This window comes from Phycodurus eques, chromosome 6, assembly GCF_024500275.1.
Source record: "Phycodurus eques isolate BA_2022a chromosome 6, UOR_Pequ_1.1, whole genome shotgun sequence".
In the NCBI taxonomy this organism is placed as follows: domain Eukaryota; kingdom Metazoa; phylum Chordata; class Actinopteri; order Syngnathiformes; family Syngnathidae; genus Phycodurus; species Phycodurus eques.
In genome coordinates this window covers 26,944,488-26,962,278 of record NC_084530.1, presented here as the reverse complement: position 1 = coordinate 26,962,278, position 17,791 = coordinate 26,944,488, and the positions used below count along the sequence as shown (strand labels likewise).

General features: G+C 42.7%; 1 protein-coding gene across 1 annotated transcript; it reads right to left on the bottom strand.

Moving 5' to 3' along the window:
- Positions 1 to 353: 353 nt before the first annotated feature.
- Positions 354 to 16,332, bottom strand: gucy1a1 (guanylate cyclase 1 soluble subunit alpha 1). Its single transcript, XM_061678590.1, has 8 exons — positions 15,896 to 16,332; positions 15,708 to 15,766; positions 14,606 to 14,685; positions 13,050 to 13,762; positions 8,477 to 8,962; positions 4,518 to 4,661; positions 3,407 to 3,561; positions 354 to 3,227 (listed from the first exon to the last, which is right to left on the bottom strand). The coding sequence occupies exons 1-8, from the start codon at positions 16,136 to 16,138 to the stop codon at positions 3,089 to 3,091; spliced, it is 2,019 nt and encodes a 672-aa protein (XP_061534574.1). The 5' UTR covers positions 16,139 to 16,332; the 3' UTR covers positions 354 to 3,088.
- Between the last annotated feature and the right edge of the window lie 1,459 nt (positions 16,333 to 17,791).

The following is a 17,791-nucleotide window of genomic DNA, read 5'->3' as shown; positions in this document are numbered from 1 at the left end:
TGTTTCACGACATATACAGTAAACACTGGATATTCATATATACAAACCCACTAACTCTTTACACATCAAGTCTACACACCCGTTCAAATGCCTGATTTTTGTGATATGAAAAATATGCGGGCATTTTTATCACTGTTCATAATTCCCTCCACCTTGACTAAGGTGGATGCCTTCTTAAATCACAAAAGCAATCAATCACAATAAACAGTAATGATGGTTTATTTATGTTTCTTCATTTTATATTAGCATTTGTCGTGCAAAATAAAGGATTCGGACTCACGGTCATTTGATCTTATATTTATTGCACTCTTGTTTACATTACAGTAACAATTAAAGCACAACCTTATGAGTGACTGAAGGACATTCATTGTATTCTTGTCTTATATGCTCTTTGTGCTATGAAAACAATGTAATAAATAGAGTATAAACGTGTAGAGTGAAAACAGTAAAAATACTTTACTAGGAAACTGCACTACAGGAATGTATAATGAATGTATTTAAAATATATACTTTGATGGAATAATTTGGCTTGCATTCATATCGGAAGAAACAGTGATCAACTTTTTTTATTTTTATTTTTATTTTTTACACAAACATGTCCGATCGTGCTTCCATAAGGCACCTGAGTCTGCTCTGTGAATCTTGATTGTAGATACATTGTAAAACTTTATAAGTCGATATGTATGTTTTTGACCTCTTTTCCAAAATATTGACAATACACTGAGCCAATTCAATGTTTTTTTGTTGTTGTTAACATTTCCCAGTCCTGTCAAGGTGAAAGCAGGAAGACAGAAAGTTCCAAAACGGGAGAAATCTAGGTTAAAAAATATTTTGTTCTCATTCTAGCTTAGCATTGGAAAATAATTTAGAATCTATATAGTCTAAATATATAGATTCTAAATTGTCACCTATACTTTTTTCATATGTCACTAGTACTTTTTGGTATAATTAATTTCTTTTTGCATTGCAATCTTAATAAAAAAATTTTTTTTAAAATATAACAAAAACAGTCTAAAGAAAGAAAATCAGTGCCTTAAATTAGGGTTTGAAATTAATATTTTTAGAACTGACTCGTCCTGCAGTGATTGTCTGCACAGATGGACAATATTACAAGACTCGTGTCCGATCAAACACTGATGCCTTGATATTTAGAGGTCCAATCAAAATAAACTCGGTATTAATGCTGCATTCAAGACTGCTGGGGAGGAGGGGATATTTCTAAATGGACCTTAGAAGGTCGGATTGCACGGCAGAAATAAAAATGGCTGACAGCCGCGATAAGGAAGTGCATCAGGCTACTTATTGCGTTGTTGGGGTTTTGTTCAAATGCTACCATAACTTATACACAACATTGCTCCGAAGTTGAATACCCCCAAAGTGGTGAAATTTAGAGTTTAATATACACATCTGAAAAAAGAATGCATGTCTTAAAAGTCAACCAAAACTTCAAATTGAAAATCTCATGTGTAATGTGACACTTCGTGCTTAGTTTTTTCAACAAAAATTTAAATTGATTTTTATGCTATGATGGTTGGGAGGGTTCAAATGTCCATTAAAACATTCCCTGTACAGTTCGGTTAATTAAGGTTGAATGGTTTTAGCCTAGAATTAATTGTTTGACTTCATTATTTGCTATGGGCAAAAAAATAGTTTTGGAATCACAGCAACTTGAAAGTAAACCAGTGTCACGGAGCCGATAAAAAAAAAACCTCAAAGGTTCCATTGTGTATTATGTTTGAAAGTGTCGTTGTGAAGCTGGGGGTGCATTGATGGTTGCGGTGCATTTATAACAACGTTAAACTCTCAGATTGGAGCTCTTATGTTGAGGGTCCAAGTTGACTTCCCAGTTTTCGTCAATGCTGCATAATTGCACAGTGGACCCCCGCCTGTATACGTGAATTCACCTTTCTCTTGTTTTTAACCTTACCTCCGTTATTGGCTGAAAAACGCCAAATCGAATTTTTTTTCCCGTGGGAAAATACCGTCTGCAGTACATACGATATTGTATTGCAATATATTACAACCCATCTACTACCGCCAGTTCGTGTTGTCACTTCAGGTCAGTAAACACCGAAGCACGCATAACTGCTGTTTTGGCCTAGCGGCATTTCTCAACAGCACAGGCCGCCCCACAGCATCGGCACCATCGATGTAACTCCTGTAACTCAAATGTTCTTTGTTTTATACTGGACTTGCTTTGCTACAGTAATTCTTTATCATCATCAGAATTGTTGTTACTTTTTTAATTTATTTTTTATTTTTTACCAATCCCCCTTTAAAATAAATTGAAAAAAGTATTACTGAATTACTAATGTATAAACTATTTTTTACTGACTTCTAATTTCAAAACTAGTTATTCATTAATGTGTTGGAACGATGCAATAATATTTGGGTGTCATTTGTATGGGTTCATAGTAAGGTTGTTCAATACAACTTGTTTTCGGACTGATAACCAGTCCAAGTATTCACTCCTAAATACTGACCGATACCAATATGACGAGTACTTTTGATATATCAAATTTCAATTCACACAATGACAGATAATTGTGAACAAAGACCTTTCTTTCTGACCCACATAATGAATCACCGATGTGTCAAAGGTCGCAGTGTAGTGCCAACTACTGCCGTGTAGGACTTTATGTCAGATTTTTGTTTGTTTGTTTGTTTGTTTTTTTGCCTTAAGTATCTGTGGTTGGTATCGGCAGCATTCGCAAGTACCATCTACCTTGAAATGTGGGCGGTATCAGACCGATGCCGACACCTGGCATCGGTACTCGCCCATCCCTAGTTCAGTCATAACGGCCCTCCGAGGTAAACCATACCTACGATGTGGTCCACCACAAAAATGAGTTTGACACCCCTGGTTTAAACGATTAATACGGAAATTATAATCACTTTTATGAGAGCGTCACTTACTCGCGGAAAGCTCAGTCTCCATCTCTCGCTAATAGCGGGGGTCCACTTCATTTTGAAATGACCGCAAGACACAGACACTTAGCGACATCAAGATCTGGACAACTCTAATATAGAAGCACTGATATGAGTGTTCGTAAAGAAGAGTCAGGAGCCTCTCTGCGGCGGCTGGACTTCATTTCCGTTTCAGTTGTGAAGATTTGAAGGAGGCCTCTAAAAAGTAACAAACACCAGGAATGTCCTCCGGGAAGTTGGCCGGAAGCTCCTGCCTGCTCCTGGGAATGAAAACAAACTCTGGACGCTCCTTCAGCAATCTGGGACAAAGAGTACACAAATAAAACATGAATCAATGTGGCAACTGACTGGACACCCGAGGAAACGCAGCGCTCCTCTTGACTTTCAGTTTCCTGTCTGTACATGCGTTCTTTCCCTTCGGTAACCTTGGAAACGGATGACGGTATGACATTGTCATAAATACTAGCGGAGATGTCACCTGTGCGTCGTGGGGCTGATGTTGATCTTTCGAGGTTGGCTGCACGACTCAAACTTGTTGGCCAGGGTGACGTTATTTCCGAAAAGGCAATAACGTGGCATCCTCACTCCGACTACACCGGCCAGCACTGATCCAGTGTGCAGGCCGATACGCATCTGCAAAACATTTACATATCAAGCGTAAGTCCGCTCGCTTTTATACGTTTCCTACACATACATTTCTAGGGTATTCCCAAATATTTTACTGGCTTTCTTATTCAACTGGAATGACTAATAAAATAGCATAAAGGAGCTTTTGCCCAAGGCATCCCAGAGCGTCTTAAAATGGAAAAATAAAGTAAATACTGTAAGTATAAAATAGATCTCACCAAATATTGTGAACTAAATAGCTTTAAAAGCATTTTCTGTTTGTGCATGTGATTGGCGTGCACATATGCTGGATGCCTACAATTATTACCGTAAAGACCAAAAAGGGCTGCCATAATGACCCCAAAAGTTGTGCTGATTAAGAAGCACAACTGTTTATCTAAGCTGGAGTCTGCATGTAGAGGACCTCAAGTTTATAAAAGGTAGTATGAGGTATGTTATACAACTTACTTAGAAATAGCATTAGCACACGAGCCGTGTCTTTTATGCTGTTCAGTGCGGAATGCTAGATAAATACCCAAAGAACAATCCATTACATTATGAGAGTGATCTGGATTATTTCGTTTGCCAGCAGGATTACCCAAAAGCTCCTTCACTGATTATTTTCTTACTTGTGAGTTTTTGTTTTAGGATTTTTGGTGGGTCACTGATGGTCTAGTGGTACACTCGCCTGACTTTGGTGCAGGCAGCGTGGGTTCAGTTCCCACTCAGTGACGGTGTGAATGTGAGTGCGAATGGTTGTCCGTGTCTATATGTGCCCTGCGACTGACTAGCGACCAGTCCAGGGTGTAGTCCGCCTTTCGCCCGAAGTCAGCTGGGATAGGCTCCAGCGTCCCGTGACCCTAACCAGGATAAGCGGTGTTGAAAATGGATGGATGGATGGATGGATTTTTGGTGGCGGTCTGCACTCGTTTCCAAATGGGAGTGGCTATTTCCTGGTATCCGTATGAAAGCTGTTTCCTCACCTGTATTGGTTCTCCAGTTGGCGTCTTGACTTCATCGGAAAGCTCCATCATCTTTAAGGCCATCAGTGCAATCTGGACTGCATGAGTGTCACTCTCCTTATGCAGGCCACCGGCGACACAATACGCATCCCCAATGGTCTCCACCTGAACACAGCACATTACAATAGCATGTTTTATTACGCTATGATTAGGTTCGGGTAGATGTTGCTGTTGTTGGTGTACTTCCAGAAATGTTTAGTTTTGGAATATACTGCATTAGTCTTACACTTATACATGCATGCATCCATCCATCCATACCGCTCATCCTCATTCGGGTCGCAGGTGTGTTGGAGTTTATCCCAGCTGACTTTGGGGGTATATCATGGCCCGGTTTCCGGCCAATTGCAGGGCCCACACAAACAGCAATTTGCATTCCCATCCACACTTGAACACAATTTAAAGTCTTTAATTAAGCGAACATGCATGTTTTTTGGAATGTGGGAGGAAGCCGGAGTACCCGGAGTAAATCCACCATGTAAGCGTAGGGATTTGAACATCCAACCTTCAAACTGTGAGGCGGATGTGCTCACCACTTACCACTGTCTATATTGCTGCCCATCATCATCATCGTCATCATCGTTATCATCATCGTAGTGTTATTGTTCTATCTTAATAAAGCATACTGTTGGAAAATATAACCGTGTATATTGAATTTCTCCTTAAGGGGTGTTCAAGTCTAACTTATCATAAGTTACAATAAATGCATTTATTATTTGTATTGATAAATGTGTTATTAAAATTACATTTTATATGTATTAAAGGTCCCCTTCCATAATTTCTTTTACATTATTTTTTTATAATCTTTGATGTCCTTTGAAAGTTAATTTGGGTTGAAAATGCCCAGAGAGTCTTTTAAAGTTATTCCAGTTGAAACCATTCTTTCTGTACGTGTTTTACTCACCAGCGGACGCTACAGTTGCTTGTTGACTTTAAACTTAGCTTATAGCAATGCGAGTGACGTCATGCACACTGTGATCGTGACGTGTTTCTTGGTAAAGGAAAACTTCAAAGCTCATTTTTCATCTATAAGCGGTTCAAACTACAAAGAGAATGTATAAATGGAGAAGAAAGGATACTATTATTGGTATTATTTTATGTTGGGCATTTTTGGGGGATTATGGGAAATTTCAGATAAAATTAAAAAAGATGATTAATTTCAGATAAAATTAAATAATAAAATTAAATAATAATGCTAAATGTTTAGATTTGGAACTTTTCTTAACACAGTTAATGCTTTATGTAAAAAAATAAAAATAAAAATGCATCCAATTAGGGATAGTTATCATCTGTGTCAACGTAAACATTACAAAATGTATTGAAAATAGAAATTATCAACAAAACAAGAAGCGTAGCGAAGTGGAAGGCAGTCTGTCTTCCATCCTTCAGGGCAAGCCAAGAGTACTGAAAGCCGGCAGCCATAAAATTCCAATTGTACTTCATCCTTTGCCGTTTAAATGCCGTCTTTTTCTTTCATGTAACCAGAGAGCACTCGACAACTATGTGACACAGACAAAGTGGAACTATTTTTAGCTATATACACGTGGAGTGGAAGAGGCCCTGAAGGAGCTTCCTTGCGTCTTTACGATGCATTCGTCAAACAGGCAGCTAGATCTTTGTTAAGGCTTCGCTGACATGTTGTTTATAGCATCCAGCCTTTGGCAGCCCTCACCATTGCCTGATACACACACTCGGCGTCAGTCTGCAGGTATTTGATGAGAATCACTGCAGCGCGTAAATCTGACGCAACTATCTGCTATATTCAATTATGAATCTGCTGTCAAGCCATGTATATAAAATGAGCCGTCAAAATCGTGAAACATCAATTGGTGTGTCCACTGAATGCGCGAAAGCACGCCTCGCTGCAAAATGGATGATACTCCGTCTAGCATCTTGCTTATGCAGGCACATCCCCACAAGTTTGAGCCACGAAATATCCACTTAAAGCGTCCGGTGGCTGGAATCTATCCCACCGGTTCGTCGCGGGGCTTTCCACACCACGACGAGAGGCCCGGGGCACTAGCTAGCTCGTGAGCAAACAGGCCCGTCCGCCCCATCACCTCCTCGCTAATTCATATACAAAGACTGAACTCCTTCATTCATTCATTCATCTTCCATTCCGATTTATCCTCACTCGGGTCGCGGGCGTGCTGGAGCCAAACCCAGCAATCTCCGAGCGAGAGGCGGGGCACATCCTGAACTGGTCGGCAGACAATCGCAGGCCACATATAAACAAACAACCATTCGCTGTTATGTAAATTGTGGCATCAAAGGAAGATGCATCTTCGGAATGTATGCTTAGCTAGCTAGCTACACGCACGCTGTAGTAGGGGTTGAAACGACGAGCGGAAGTGTCGACTTTACCACTCAGCAAGGATCGTGATAATTTGAGGTCAATTAATTGCCAATCACATGTTTTGGCAACGACACAAAACGCCTCACTGAAGTCAACAAGCGGTGGGTTCACGCAGCAAACTAGCAGCAGTACCTCAAGCGTGTGGCAATAATCACTAAAAATGGGGACGGTAACACAATCCCTTGCAAAATATGCTATGACAAAAGCACAAGTGCTTTTTTTCCACAGGCAACTGAAAAGGCACCCGCTAGTCCTAGCTGATGAGCAGCCATAAATCCTCGTTAACCATCAGAAAATGCATCAAACGGCAAACGCTACCCTGTAACAGTAAAAAGACGGAAGATACACTGTAGTGGTCGATCAATAACCTCTTTTTTTGTAAAAGTGAATGGTAAATGTCGCCAAAGAAAACATCGAACTCGTGTTTCTCTCAACCGTCAACCTTCTTCCCGCAAACAGTAGACACACGCTCACAATACCCGACCTCCTTCCACTTGCCCGAGCCCTCAACTTACTCATCCAATCACAATAAAAGGTTGAAAGAATGGAAGCAGCCAGCGGCAGACATGTTTTTAGTCAGTGATTTGATTTGTTTTTCATCCACTGGGAACCGCGGTGCATGTGTCTGTTTTAATGTGAAAGTGCTGCTTTGCAGCCATCGGTGTAATTTTATGATGTTACACTATAAAGTGACTTGAGTTTAATTCATTCCATGACCAAGCTCAACTCAAACTGAATTGCCATCTGAATGCATATCAAATCCATTTTCCTCATGAAATAAATTGAAATTCAGTTCCATTTCATAACCTAAACATCAGCTATTGTTATCTTTGTTGGCTTTGTGGTGACATGCTGCTAAAAATAAGACATTGTAGATGTTTGAAGTTCCGTATGGCTTCTAAGTCACGTTCACCATCGCTACTCACCCGAGCGGGGGGAGGAAGTACTTCGACCTGTTTTACTGAATGCAGAAGTAGGCTGCGTATATTATTGTGCGGATTAACTGATTCCAGATGTACCACTTAGTGCAGGGGTGTCAAACTCAAATATTTAATGAAAAATCACTGCGATGTGCATGTTTCCCTTCTTTCCAGAAATGTTGCTTTAAAGTTTATCATATGACAACAAACTTACTTTTTGCTTAAACACTGAATCCGGAATAAACAAACTTTAATATTATAAACACGAACAAATCAAATTTGCGATAAAAGAAATCAGTAGTATTTGTTTGTTATTTTGTATTTAAATAGATAACATGAATCCGTCTCTTCATCTTCTATTTATCTATCTCCTACTACCTTTCTTTTTGATGTAAATCTTTTTTCAAAGGCCAACAACAAAACAACCCAACAAAATAAAAATGTCGATCAATAAAAAAACAAACTTCAAACTATTAATAGTCCCAGTCTAGGAGTTGATAAAGTGTCTTGAAAAAAACATGGTCTTGCGGGCCAAATAGAATTACATCCTGGGCCAAATTTGACCCCCCCCGGGCCTGAGTTTGACATGTATGCCTTAGTGGAAACATGTCGTCATTGTACTATTCAAAGAAAGTACTCTAGCCTACCTTGTAAACATCAAGCTCCCCACAATGGTGGTCAAACCTGGTGTACAGCTCGTTGAGCATGGTGATCACTTGCATAGGCGTGCAGTGCGAGCAAACGGCTGTGAAGCCCACCAGGTCAGAAAACAGCAAGGTGACCCGCTCAAAATTCTTGGCTTGGACCGTCTGGCCCTGCCACAGCTGCTGAGCTACGGTGCCGGGGAAGATGGAGAACAGGAGGTCCACGGTCTTCTTCTTTTCCTCCTCAAGCGCCTGGTGGGCCTGCTCCAATGCCGCTTTGGCCTTGCTGAGACGCTTCTTCAGGCCGTCCTGCGCTTTGGCCTGCTCGCCGACCAGGACCACGTCGCGCAGTGCGTTGTGAATGGGGATGTCGGACAGGTAGAGGCCGCGGCCCGTTAGCTCCTCCAGCTTATCCACACACGGCGAGCCCAAGAACAAGATCACGTTGGACTCGGAAACGTAGATCATTTGGCCCTTGAGGTCCATGAGCTGAAAAGACAAATCAGTTGATTCGAAGCTGTCAGGAAGAATGTAATGCACAGTTTAGTTCACTTAAAGAAATATTGTTTTTCCTGTGTCCTTTGGACATCACGCACAAATCAATAAGCTTTCCCAGGACATACTGCATGACTCGGAACACAAAGTATTGGCAGCTCTACAGTGTGCAACTGCGTCAGCCATGCCAGAGCCAGAATATTTATTTATATTGCGCGGAATCCTATTTCTAAACTTGACAAATGCCATCCAACCAAAGTCCACTTTGTCTTTAACATCACCATTCTGCTACGGATTGGAGTATCCAGTGTCTTGTCCTGGGAATCTGGATGAAGACCTTTGGTCTTATCTTCAGTTACAAAAGAGATCATGCATTGTCTTTAGCTACAAACTATGCTCATTTTAATGGAATACTAAGACAATTCTTCAACACCTTGAAAACTGTAATTTATGAAAGTATGTACACAACGTCAAAAAAATGCTTTATCCCAACAGCCCAAAGAATATTCTCACTTAGGCATACCAGTACAGTGAGCATTTCTTCGCCTGAGCCCTTCGGATAGAACAGACACATGCGGGACATTGTTCACAAAACTGTTGTGCTTCATAATTACATCGGTAACTATGGCCATGCCAGCGTCTGTCTTTAGCTACCTACATATATATTAGATATTATATTAATTTATAGCTATATCTATATTATATTATAGCGCTGACACCTAAACTCAGTTATCTTGACCATCTTGGTTCGAATATACTGTAAGTTAAGTCAATTGTTCTTGCTTGAACCAAGGCAACACATGTCCAAAAGTTGGAACTGAGACTTGTATCTAGTCTGTTCGTACTTTTGCTTTTCTGGACTCGTGCAATGGGGTGACAGAAAAAAGGCACATGGCTGATGTTGTGAAGGTGGCTGGCAAGCTTATTAGTGCCCAACAGACTCCTCTGATGGTGATTTTTGAAAAGCAACTGTTCCAAAGCCAGACTGGACTATGAAGGACATCCTCTTCTTCCTTTGAGGTTAGAACTAGATATACAGTATAGAGAGCCCCTATATATCGGAGTCTCCTTTCTCCCCAGAGCAATAACATTGCTAAATTTGCACAATGCCACAAAGAGCTAAACTATGATCGGTGCATTAGCTTTTGTGTCTTTGTTTTGATATGGCAACGGTATGTCTTTTCTCAATGATGTATCGACAGTATTCTTCAAAAGTCTTGACTGCATTGTGTGAACTGATTCTAAACTGTCTTGACTGTCGTTTTACCCTGTCTACAAAACGAGTTTTCCCTTTGGGACAATAAAGTAAATACTGAACCGATCTGAACTTCTCATGGGCTGACATGAATCAGAAGATGGATGAAGGCCAAACTTTGTGTTGTCCCTTTTCTTTATGCACTTTCTGGAACAAATACTGTACACCATAAGGTACAGTGGAACAACCTATGGAACCTCTCGGTGCAGCTATAAATCAGGGTTAACCTTGATAATTATGGCTGTAATCTGGAAGTTCAGTCGCGTAGGGAGAAAAACGGCTCTTCAAATTTATACCCAATACGTCTTCTCCGCTTGACTGGTTACTGTATATATCTCGCATGGATGACATCTGCTTGCCAAAATTCATTCTATACCACAAGCAGGTCCATGGGGGAAGACCCCGCCTCAAGGATGTTCTCCAACACGATTTGACGATCTGAACACATGGGGAAATGTTGCAGCCAAAGGAGCATGCTGGCCCTCTCCCACGGCTGCTACGGAGGACTCATACCGTAACTCTCTGGTGGAAAGACGCACAAAAGCTGTGCTGTGCTCACCTGTGACGCAAAGGACCTTAGGAGTAAGGGTCGCTGAATTGACCTGAGTTCATTCCAACGCAATCTACTCAAGGAGGTATAATGACCTTTATACCATGTTAGCTTTCAAATGCTCAGTTTTAACACACTGTAATGACTGCAAACTCCCCCGGACTCAGCTATGTTGGAACTATTTGGAATGACACTGTTTTATTTACAGTAAAGCAGGGCCAGTTCGCCCGCAAGGTGAGATTAGCACATGCTAAGGGTGCCAAGGCCTCTCGGAGGCACCCAAAATAGCAAGTAAAAATTCACATTCAATATATAGTGGAACCTAGATATTACATTATAGCAAAAATACAATCTTATCTCTCAATCGAAATGTATCACTTCAACATACTTCCTTGAGACCAATTCCTTTTTTGACAGGGCTTTGGCGCCATCTTGTGGCATCTTAGAATGTCATCCATCCATCCATTTTCTGAGCCGCTTCTCCTCACGAGCGTGCTGGAGCCTATCCCAGCTGTCATCGGGCAGGAGGCGGGATACACCCTGAACTGGTTGCCAGCCAATCGCAAGGCACATAGAAACAAACAACCATTCGCACTCACAGTCATGCCTACGGGCAATTTAGAGTCTCCAATTAATGCATGTTTTTGGGATGTGGGAGGCATGTTCTCCCCGTGCCACGCAGGCACGGGGAGAACATGCAAACTCCACACAGGCGGGGCCGGGGATTGAACCCGGGTCCTCAGAACTGTGAGGCTGACGCTCTAACCAGTCGTCCACCGTGCCGCCTAGAATGTCATAGTAAGGGTAAAAAACTGTGAAAAGGTGAGTTTTTCAGCAAACAATGGAGGATAGGGTCCCCCCAAAAAAACAGTCCGTTTGACAGAATTGACTATTAGGTGCGGGGGGGCATTGGGGAGGGGGGATGGGGGGGAGTGGGGTTGGAGTTGTCCGATATAGCCGATTGTCTGTTACATTTTCCTGGCCTAAAACACCCAGTACAGTACAGTTATTTTCAATAAATATTTTTAAAAAGATATTTAAAAACAAGTTTCACATTTTATCCAAACTAACCATGTCGGTGTGTTTGGTCATGGTGACATCGTTGCCATACAGCACTCATCATAGGCAAGTAATTAGTGTGCTTCCTAGTTCTATATCCATTGTCAAAGGCGAACAGTTTGATTAAAAAAAAAAACATTTAAAAAACGTTTAGTGTCCCAAAAATAGCACGTCCAGACTCAAAAGGTTTGTGTTTTCTGTTCCTCAGAGTTAACGCTCTCTGCTCTATGTACAATAGACAATAGAACCATCGACATACGGCCGCCACGTCGTTGCCCCACATTCAAATGGCCGCCACGTAGGCAAGAGAGGCACGTCCTTTGGAACTGGATCTAGTTGTGTTGTATATCCGCGGCCTCGAAATACGTCAGTCCCATTCTCTGCCTGCATTGCACCACAGCGCCAGTAATCAATCGTGGCCAATTCTGGAACTAACAGACTTAGTCAAGGGCATTTTAAGTTACAGATGGAAACAATTTTGAGATTTTTTTGAGGGACCCTATACTCCTCTATTTGCTGATATTCTACGATGACAAAAGATGGCGCCAAAGCCTTGTCGAAAAAGGAATAGGTCTCAAGGAAGTATGTTGAAGTGATACATCTCGACTGAGAGATAAGCTTTGTATGCCAGGAGGGTCCAAGTTTAGCCTGAGTTATTCGTGGAAGTTCCAGAGACCCTCTTCGCCGCAATTGCCTGGATATGCACACTTCCAGCACATTTTTTCCCAAATCAATCAGTCCGTAATCTGTCAGCCATTTATTTCTAAGGGTAATTTTGTCAGATGACTTTGAAATGATATTAAACTCATTTACTGGTGTATTTATGGTTTGAACTATTAATATAGGCAACAGCTCTTGGTTTTCATCGCTGTTCACTTTAAGGTTGAGTCCCTAGCTCCTGTGGATAGCGAGGGATTACTGTACTTGTATTATTGCCTCACGAAACAGCTCTTCCTGCTACTGTGAGGATATTCAAACAAATAGGCATCAGTGTTTACTCACAGAGACTTTTCAGTTCTTGTCATGGCGACCGGTTGCACCCGTCCATAAATAGCGCGAGGCAGACTGAGCCTTTGATGGAGAAAAAGCCTCTGACATTTGCCTGAGATCTCGGCTGGTGGTAGAATGTTGATCTCCACCTCAGGCTGAGTGGTGCTGCGAATAAGCTCGACTTAAACCAACCAAGAGACACCTGATTGGTGGAGTTTCGGACGTACCTTTACTGTGTTGTCAGATCCGGAGACCCCGTGCTTGATCCGAAGGACAAACTGGGTGTTGAGCATGGTCAGGATGCCTTGAAATGTACATTTGATCTGAGGGCACACGATGGAGAAGTGTTCTTGGAAGGTCGAAGCACGCCGAAGTCCGTCCTTCCTGCTCAGTCGCTTTCTGAGCCCGTGTCCGATTTGCACTAGGACCAGGTCCTGGTCCAGGATGAGATGGAAGGGGAAGATAGTGGAAAACAGAGAGGTAGGAAGGGTCCCAGCTGAGGTCGCCCGCAGAGGACTGGGGCTCAGGTTTTTATCCCCCTTGACAACCACTGTGTATAGAAGACTGTGCTGCGGGTTGGATTGAAGGATGCTGTCTTTGGCGCCGGGGGGGTCCATCAACACATCCACAGCGGTGTGATACAGCAGACGGGCGGCTGCCTTGATGACCCCAGGGAAGAAGAGCTCGGTGGTGGCGCGAGGGTTGAAGAAGTGGACAGTGAGCAGACCCGGATCTTTGTCTAAGCAAAGCACGGATGCTTGGTTTACACAATCCCCTCCGTCTGCTCGGGCCGCGTTGCTCTGCTTCAGCAGCACGTTGAAGCTGTTGAGGAAGTCGTGAAGCGCGCCCCCCACCACCCGCAAAATGTGCCCGTCCTCCTCGTAGCACATGTGGAAGAGCTCCTCGCCGAGAGACACTCTCAAGGCCTCCATCGGGATCGCTGCGGGATACGAGAAGTGACGACAAAAAGTTGCACATAGTAGCCCACTAAAGTGAGTACGCCCCTTCACATTTTTGCCAATCTTTAAGCATATCTTTTCTTGGAACAACACTGAAGAAATGACACTTTTCTACAATGTCAGGTCGTCAAAGCATAGCTTTGAAAGCAGTGTAAATTTACTGTAGCCTCAAAATAACTCAACAAATAGCTCTTAATGTCCAAACTGGTGACACCAAAGCCTAATGAAGCCACTAATCTCCCCAGTGTCATGTGACTCATTAGTGTTACAATGTCTCAGAAGTGAAATAGGCGAGCAGGTGTGTTAAATTTGCTGCTATCGCTCTCACGCTCTCTCATATTGGTCGCTGGATGTTCGATGTTGCAGCTGACAGCAAAGAACTGTCTGAGGGAATCACAAAAGGACTGGTTGCTCGACATAAAGATGGCCGACACCCCGAAACCGAGCATCTGTGGCGCATCCTCAAACTGTATACTGACTACTTTAAATGGTAGCAAAATGTTGTTTCTTCAGTGTTTCGCCATAAAAGAATAATATAATCGGTGGTGTATGGCCGCAAGGTAGAACAAACTACATTTTGGTGAGGATCTGGATAAACGGGATTCATCAATTAGGATGGCACTGCTCACCTGTTTGAACCAGGAAGTAGTTTCAGTTTCTTAGTCGCAAACGAACAAACAACACAACTTTTTTTTCGATTTACAGTATGTCTGTACAGGATCAGCCAAAAGATTGGATTCACTTCCTCAAATTATTGAATGAAAAGTTGAGGAGTCCAAATATTGACTGGTAGATTATGTTATTGGTGTCCAGTTTGAGGTTACCTGTTTTGGCCGAGTGAGCGGTCATCATCTCCAATAAATGCTCCGGTTCTTCTCTGCAGTCTGTGCAACAAACTACAACGCTGCAAACAATTTCAATAATTAGTCATCAATGGACTACAAATCCGTCTGCAGCAGATTTCACAAGGAACAACTGATACGAATTGTTATATAAGAATGATACCGAGCATGAGAATATGAACGGCAGACGAATTTGCAACATTTTCGCAAACGGGATTTGTCGTTATAAGTCGTTTAGAAATAGCAAGGCCAGCGCAATTGTGAAATGATTCAACTTAAGCTTTGCGGAATAATAAGTGATTTAACTATCGATTCCAACAAAAACTCAACTCGACTGTTTTGTCTGCCCGATGGACCGAAACGTGCCAAAAGCCACGCTTTCCTGCATTTATTTGGCTGACCTGCCCAAAATACACACACAGACATAATAAATTTGTGTTGTAATCCTTCACGCATGGGTGCGAGTCAACAGTGGATTATCAAAAATGAAACCAAGATAAATCATTCCAAAACTTTTTCCACCATTAATGTGACATATAACATGTACAACTCAAGTCTGAAGGAAAAAAAATATTTGAGGGGGGGTAAAATGTCTTAATGTAGTTGTCAGTGTTAGCCCAAAACCTACTAACTTCTGCTACAAAGCGGGAAAAAAATATATGTTTTTTTAATAATTAAATTGCTCACATTAATGGTGGAAAAGCCTAAAAATCCGAAGTAGTCATCTTTGGTAGCTCATGAAAACGTCTTGTGTGAAACATAAGATTTTAAACAGACAATTTTGAATGCATGTCTTTTTTATGTAGTGTATGTCAGCTTCTGGTTCCAACGATAGAGGCTGTTTGTTTGGATTTTGATCTTTGGATGTGATTCTCTCGTTTTATGTCATGTATGCCGTTCTGTTTTGAATTTATAATTAAAGTCATTATTATTGTTACTGTTACGGCCCTTGGAGGATTTTATAAAGTCAACTGGCCCCTGATAACAAACAAACAAAAAATGTTCCCCGGCTTATTCTTCGGGGCTCTCATGAACTGCAGAGCTGCAGCTGACGTCTTGATGGAAGTTGTATCTCAAATATTACCTTTCAGATTCCCTGCTTTGCCTCATCATTCTTTGGACGGCAGCGTGCAGCCTCTGAAACTGTATGTTGAAGTTGATGAGATGCGTTTTTAATGAGGGAGGGTTGGTTGATAAATAGAACAATCCTAAAATGGCAGCCAATTTGGATTTTGGTTTCTCAAAGAGGCTCCTTCGATTTAGCGCACCCACCTGGGGACAAGCCAGTTTGCGAATGCTCTCTCCGAGCGTATGTAGGTTGACTTTGGCTCTGCTGCTCCTCAGTCTGGGAGCGGGATGGTGCGCAATTCTCCTGCCGTGCACGGCGGAGCTCTCCCCGGTATCATCTCCACGCTGCTGCTGCTGCTCTTCATCTTCTTCCTTCTGCTGCTGGTTGCTTTTGGAGAAAGGACACTCTCCGGATATCTTCAGCTCCTTCAGCCTGGCGCAGAACATCTTCACTGGTGCTGCGATGTCCTCACCCCACAGGCGCTGAGCTCATTGTGCATGCAGACACACGCTCCACAATGCCATCCTCTGGTGTGCGCATTTTAGTAGTATTTTTATTTTTTATTTTTGCATCCCTCCCTCGCTAAATCCTCAACCACCTCATCCGAGGCGCGATGCGATGTTCTCCTGGATGCTGCTTCTTTGGACTGATGGGGGTACAGAGCGTGAGTTACACACACACACACACACACAAAAGCTAATAAGCACCAGAAGGAGGGGTGGAGGTGTGTGTGTGTGTGTGTGTGTGTGTTGCAGGCAAAAGAGCTGCAGGCCAATCCATGCACAAGCACGGCTGGTGGAGCTGAGCGACCTGTCAGCAAGGAGACGTTATTTCCAGACGACTTCTCGCATGCAATGTACTGCCCCCCCCCCCCCCCCCCCCCCTCCTTCACTTTAGTGCATTTGGCTCCAGCGTGGTGGGGGAGTGGTTAGCACATCTGCCACACAGGTCTGATGTCCTAGTTTGAATCTCAGCTCCAGCCTACATGTGTGGAGTTTGCATGTTCTCCCCGGTGCTCGCGTGGGTGTTCTCCAGTCTACTCCAGCTTCCTCCCACATTCCAAAAACATGCATGTCAGGTTCTTTGAAAGGCTCTAAATTGCCGATCGGAGTGAATGTGACTGGGAATGCTTGATTGGCGATTGGCTTGCGACCAGCTCAGGGTTTAGCCCGCCTCTCGTTCAAAGTCGACCAGGCTAGGCTCGGGCTCACCCTCAACCCTAATGAGGAAAACGAACGAAAATGGCTCTGTCTAGTTCAGTGTTGCCCACACTGTTAAAAAAAAAAACATATTTACAACTGCGGCACGGTGGCCGACTGGTTAGAGCGTCAGCCTCACAGCTCTGAGGTGTGGGGTTCAATCCCCATCCCCGCCTGTGTGGAGTTTGCATGTTCTCCCCGTGCCTGCGTGGGTTTTCTCCGGGCATTCCGGTTTCCTACTACGTCCCAAAAACATGCATTAATTGAAGACTCTAAATTGCCCGTAGGCATGACTGTGAGTGCGAATGGTTGTTTGTTTGTATGTGCCCTGCGATTGGCTGGCAACCAGTTCAGGGTGTACCCCGCCTCCTGCCCGATGACAGCTGGGATAGGCTCCAGCACACCCGCGAACCTCGTGAGGAGAAGCGGCTCAGAAAATGGATGGATGGATATTTACAACGAAATGCTGTAAAATCCTCTATTTTACAAATATGTTAAAAGAGTCATATTTCTCTGTACAATTTACAGATAACTGTTACAAAACACAAATATCCAGTGGCCATAAAAAAACATCCTCTGAAGGCACACTGTTCCCAGAATGCATTGCACCATGCAGTGTTGAATTGTTGCAGTCATAAGGATGTTAATTCTTGTCTTTCGTGTGTGTTCATGTAAATAATAGTTTGTCGAATGTCTGTCTGATCTAATTGTCACAATTACGGGTGATTTATGTTGCACTGTGACTTACGTGATATCGTAACACCCCGGTCAATTCCACTGTACCATTTGTAGAGCCCAACAGGGCAATTGCAGTTAAAATCAAGGTTCAGGAATTCCTGAGTAACCAAATCTTTGCACTAATCTAAATGATTCATACTCATGAGTAACATTAATGCTGTT

Coding starts and splice junctions, on each gene's coding strand:
- gucy1a1 (XM_061678590.1), bottom strand. CDS start 16,138: ATGTTCTGCGCCAGGCTGAAGGAGCTGAAGATATCCGGAGAGTGTCCT. Junction 14,686..15,707: donor CAAAGCAGGGAATCTGAAAG/GTAATATTTGAG, acceptor AATTGTTTGCAG/CGTTGTAGTTTGTTGCACAG. Junction 4,662..8,476: donor GGGAGCTTGATGTTTACAAG/GTAGGCTAGAGT, acceptor TGCTGTGTTCAG/GTGGAGACCATTGGGGATGC.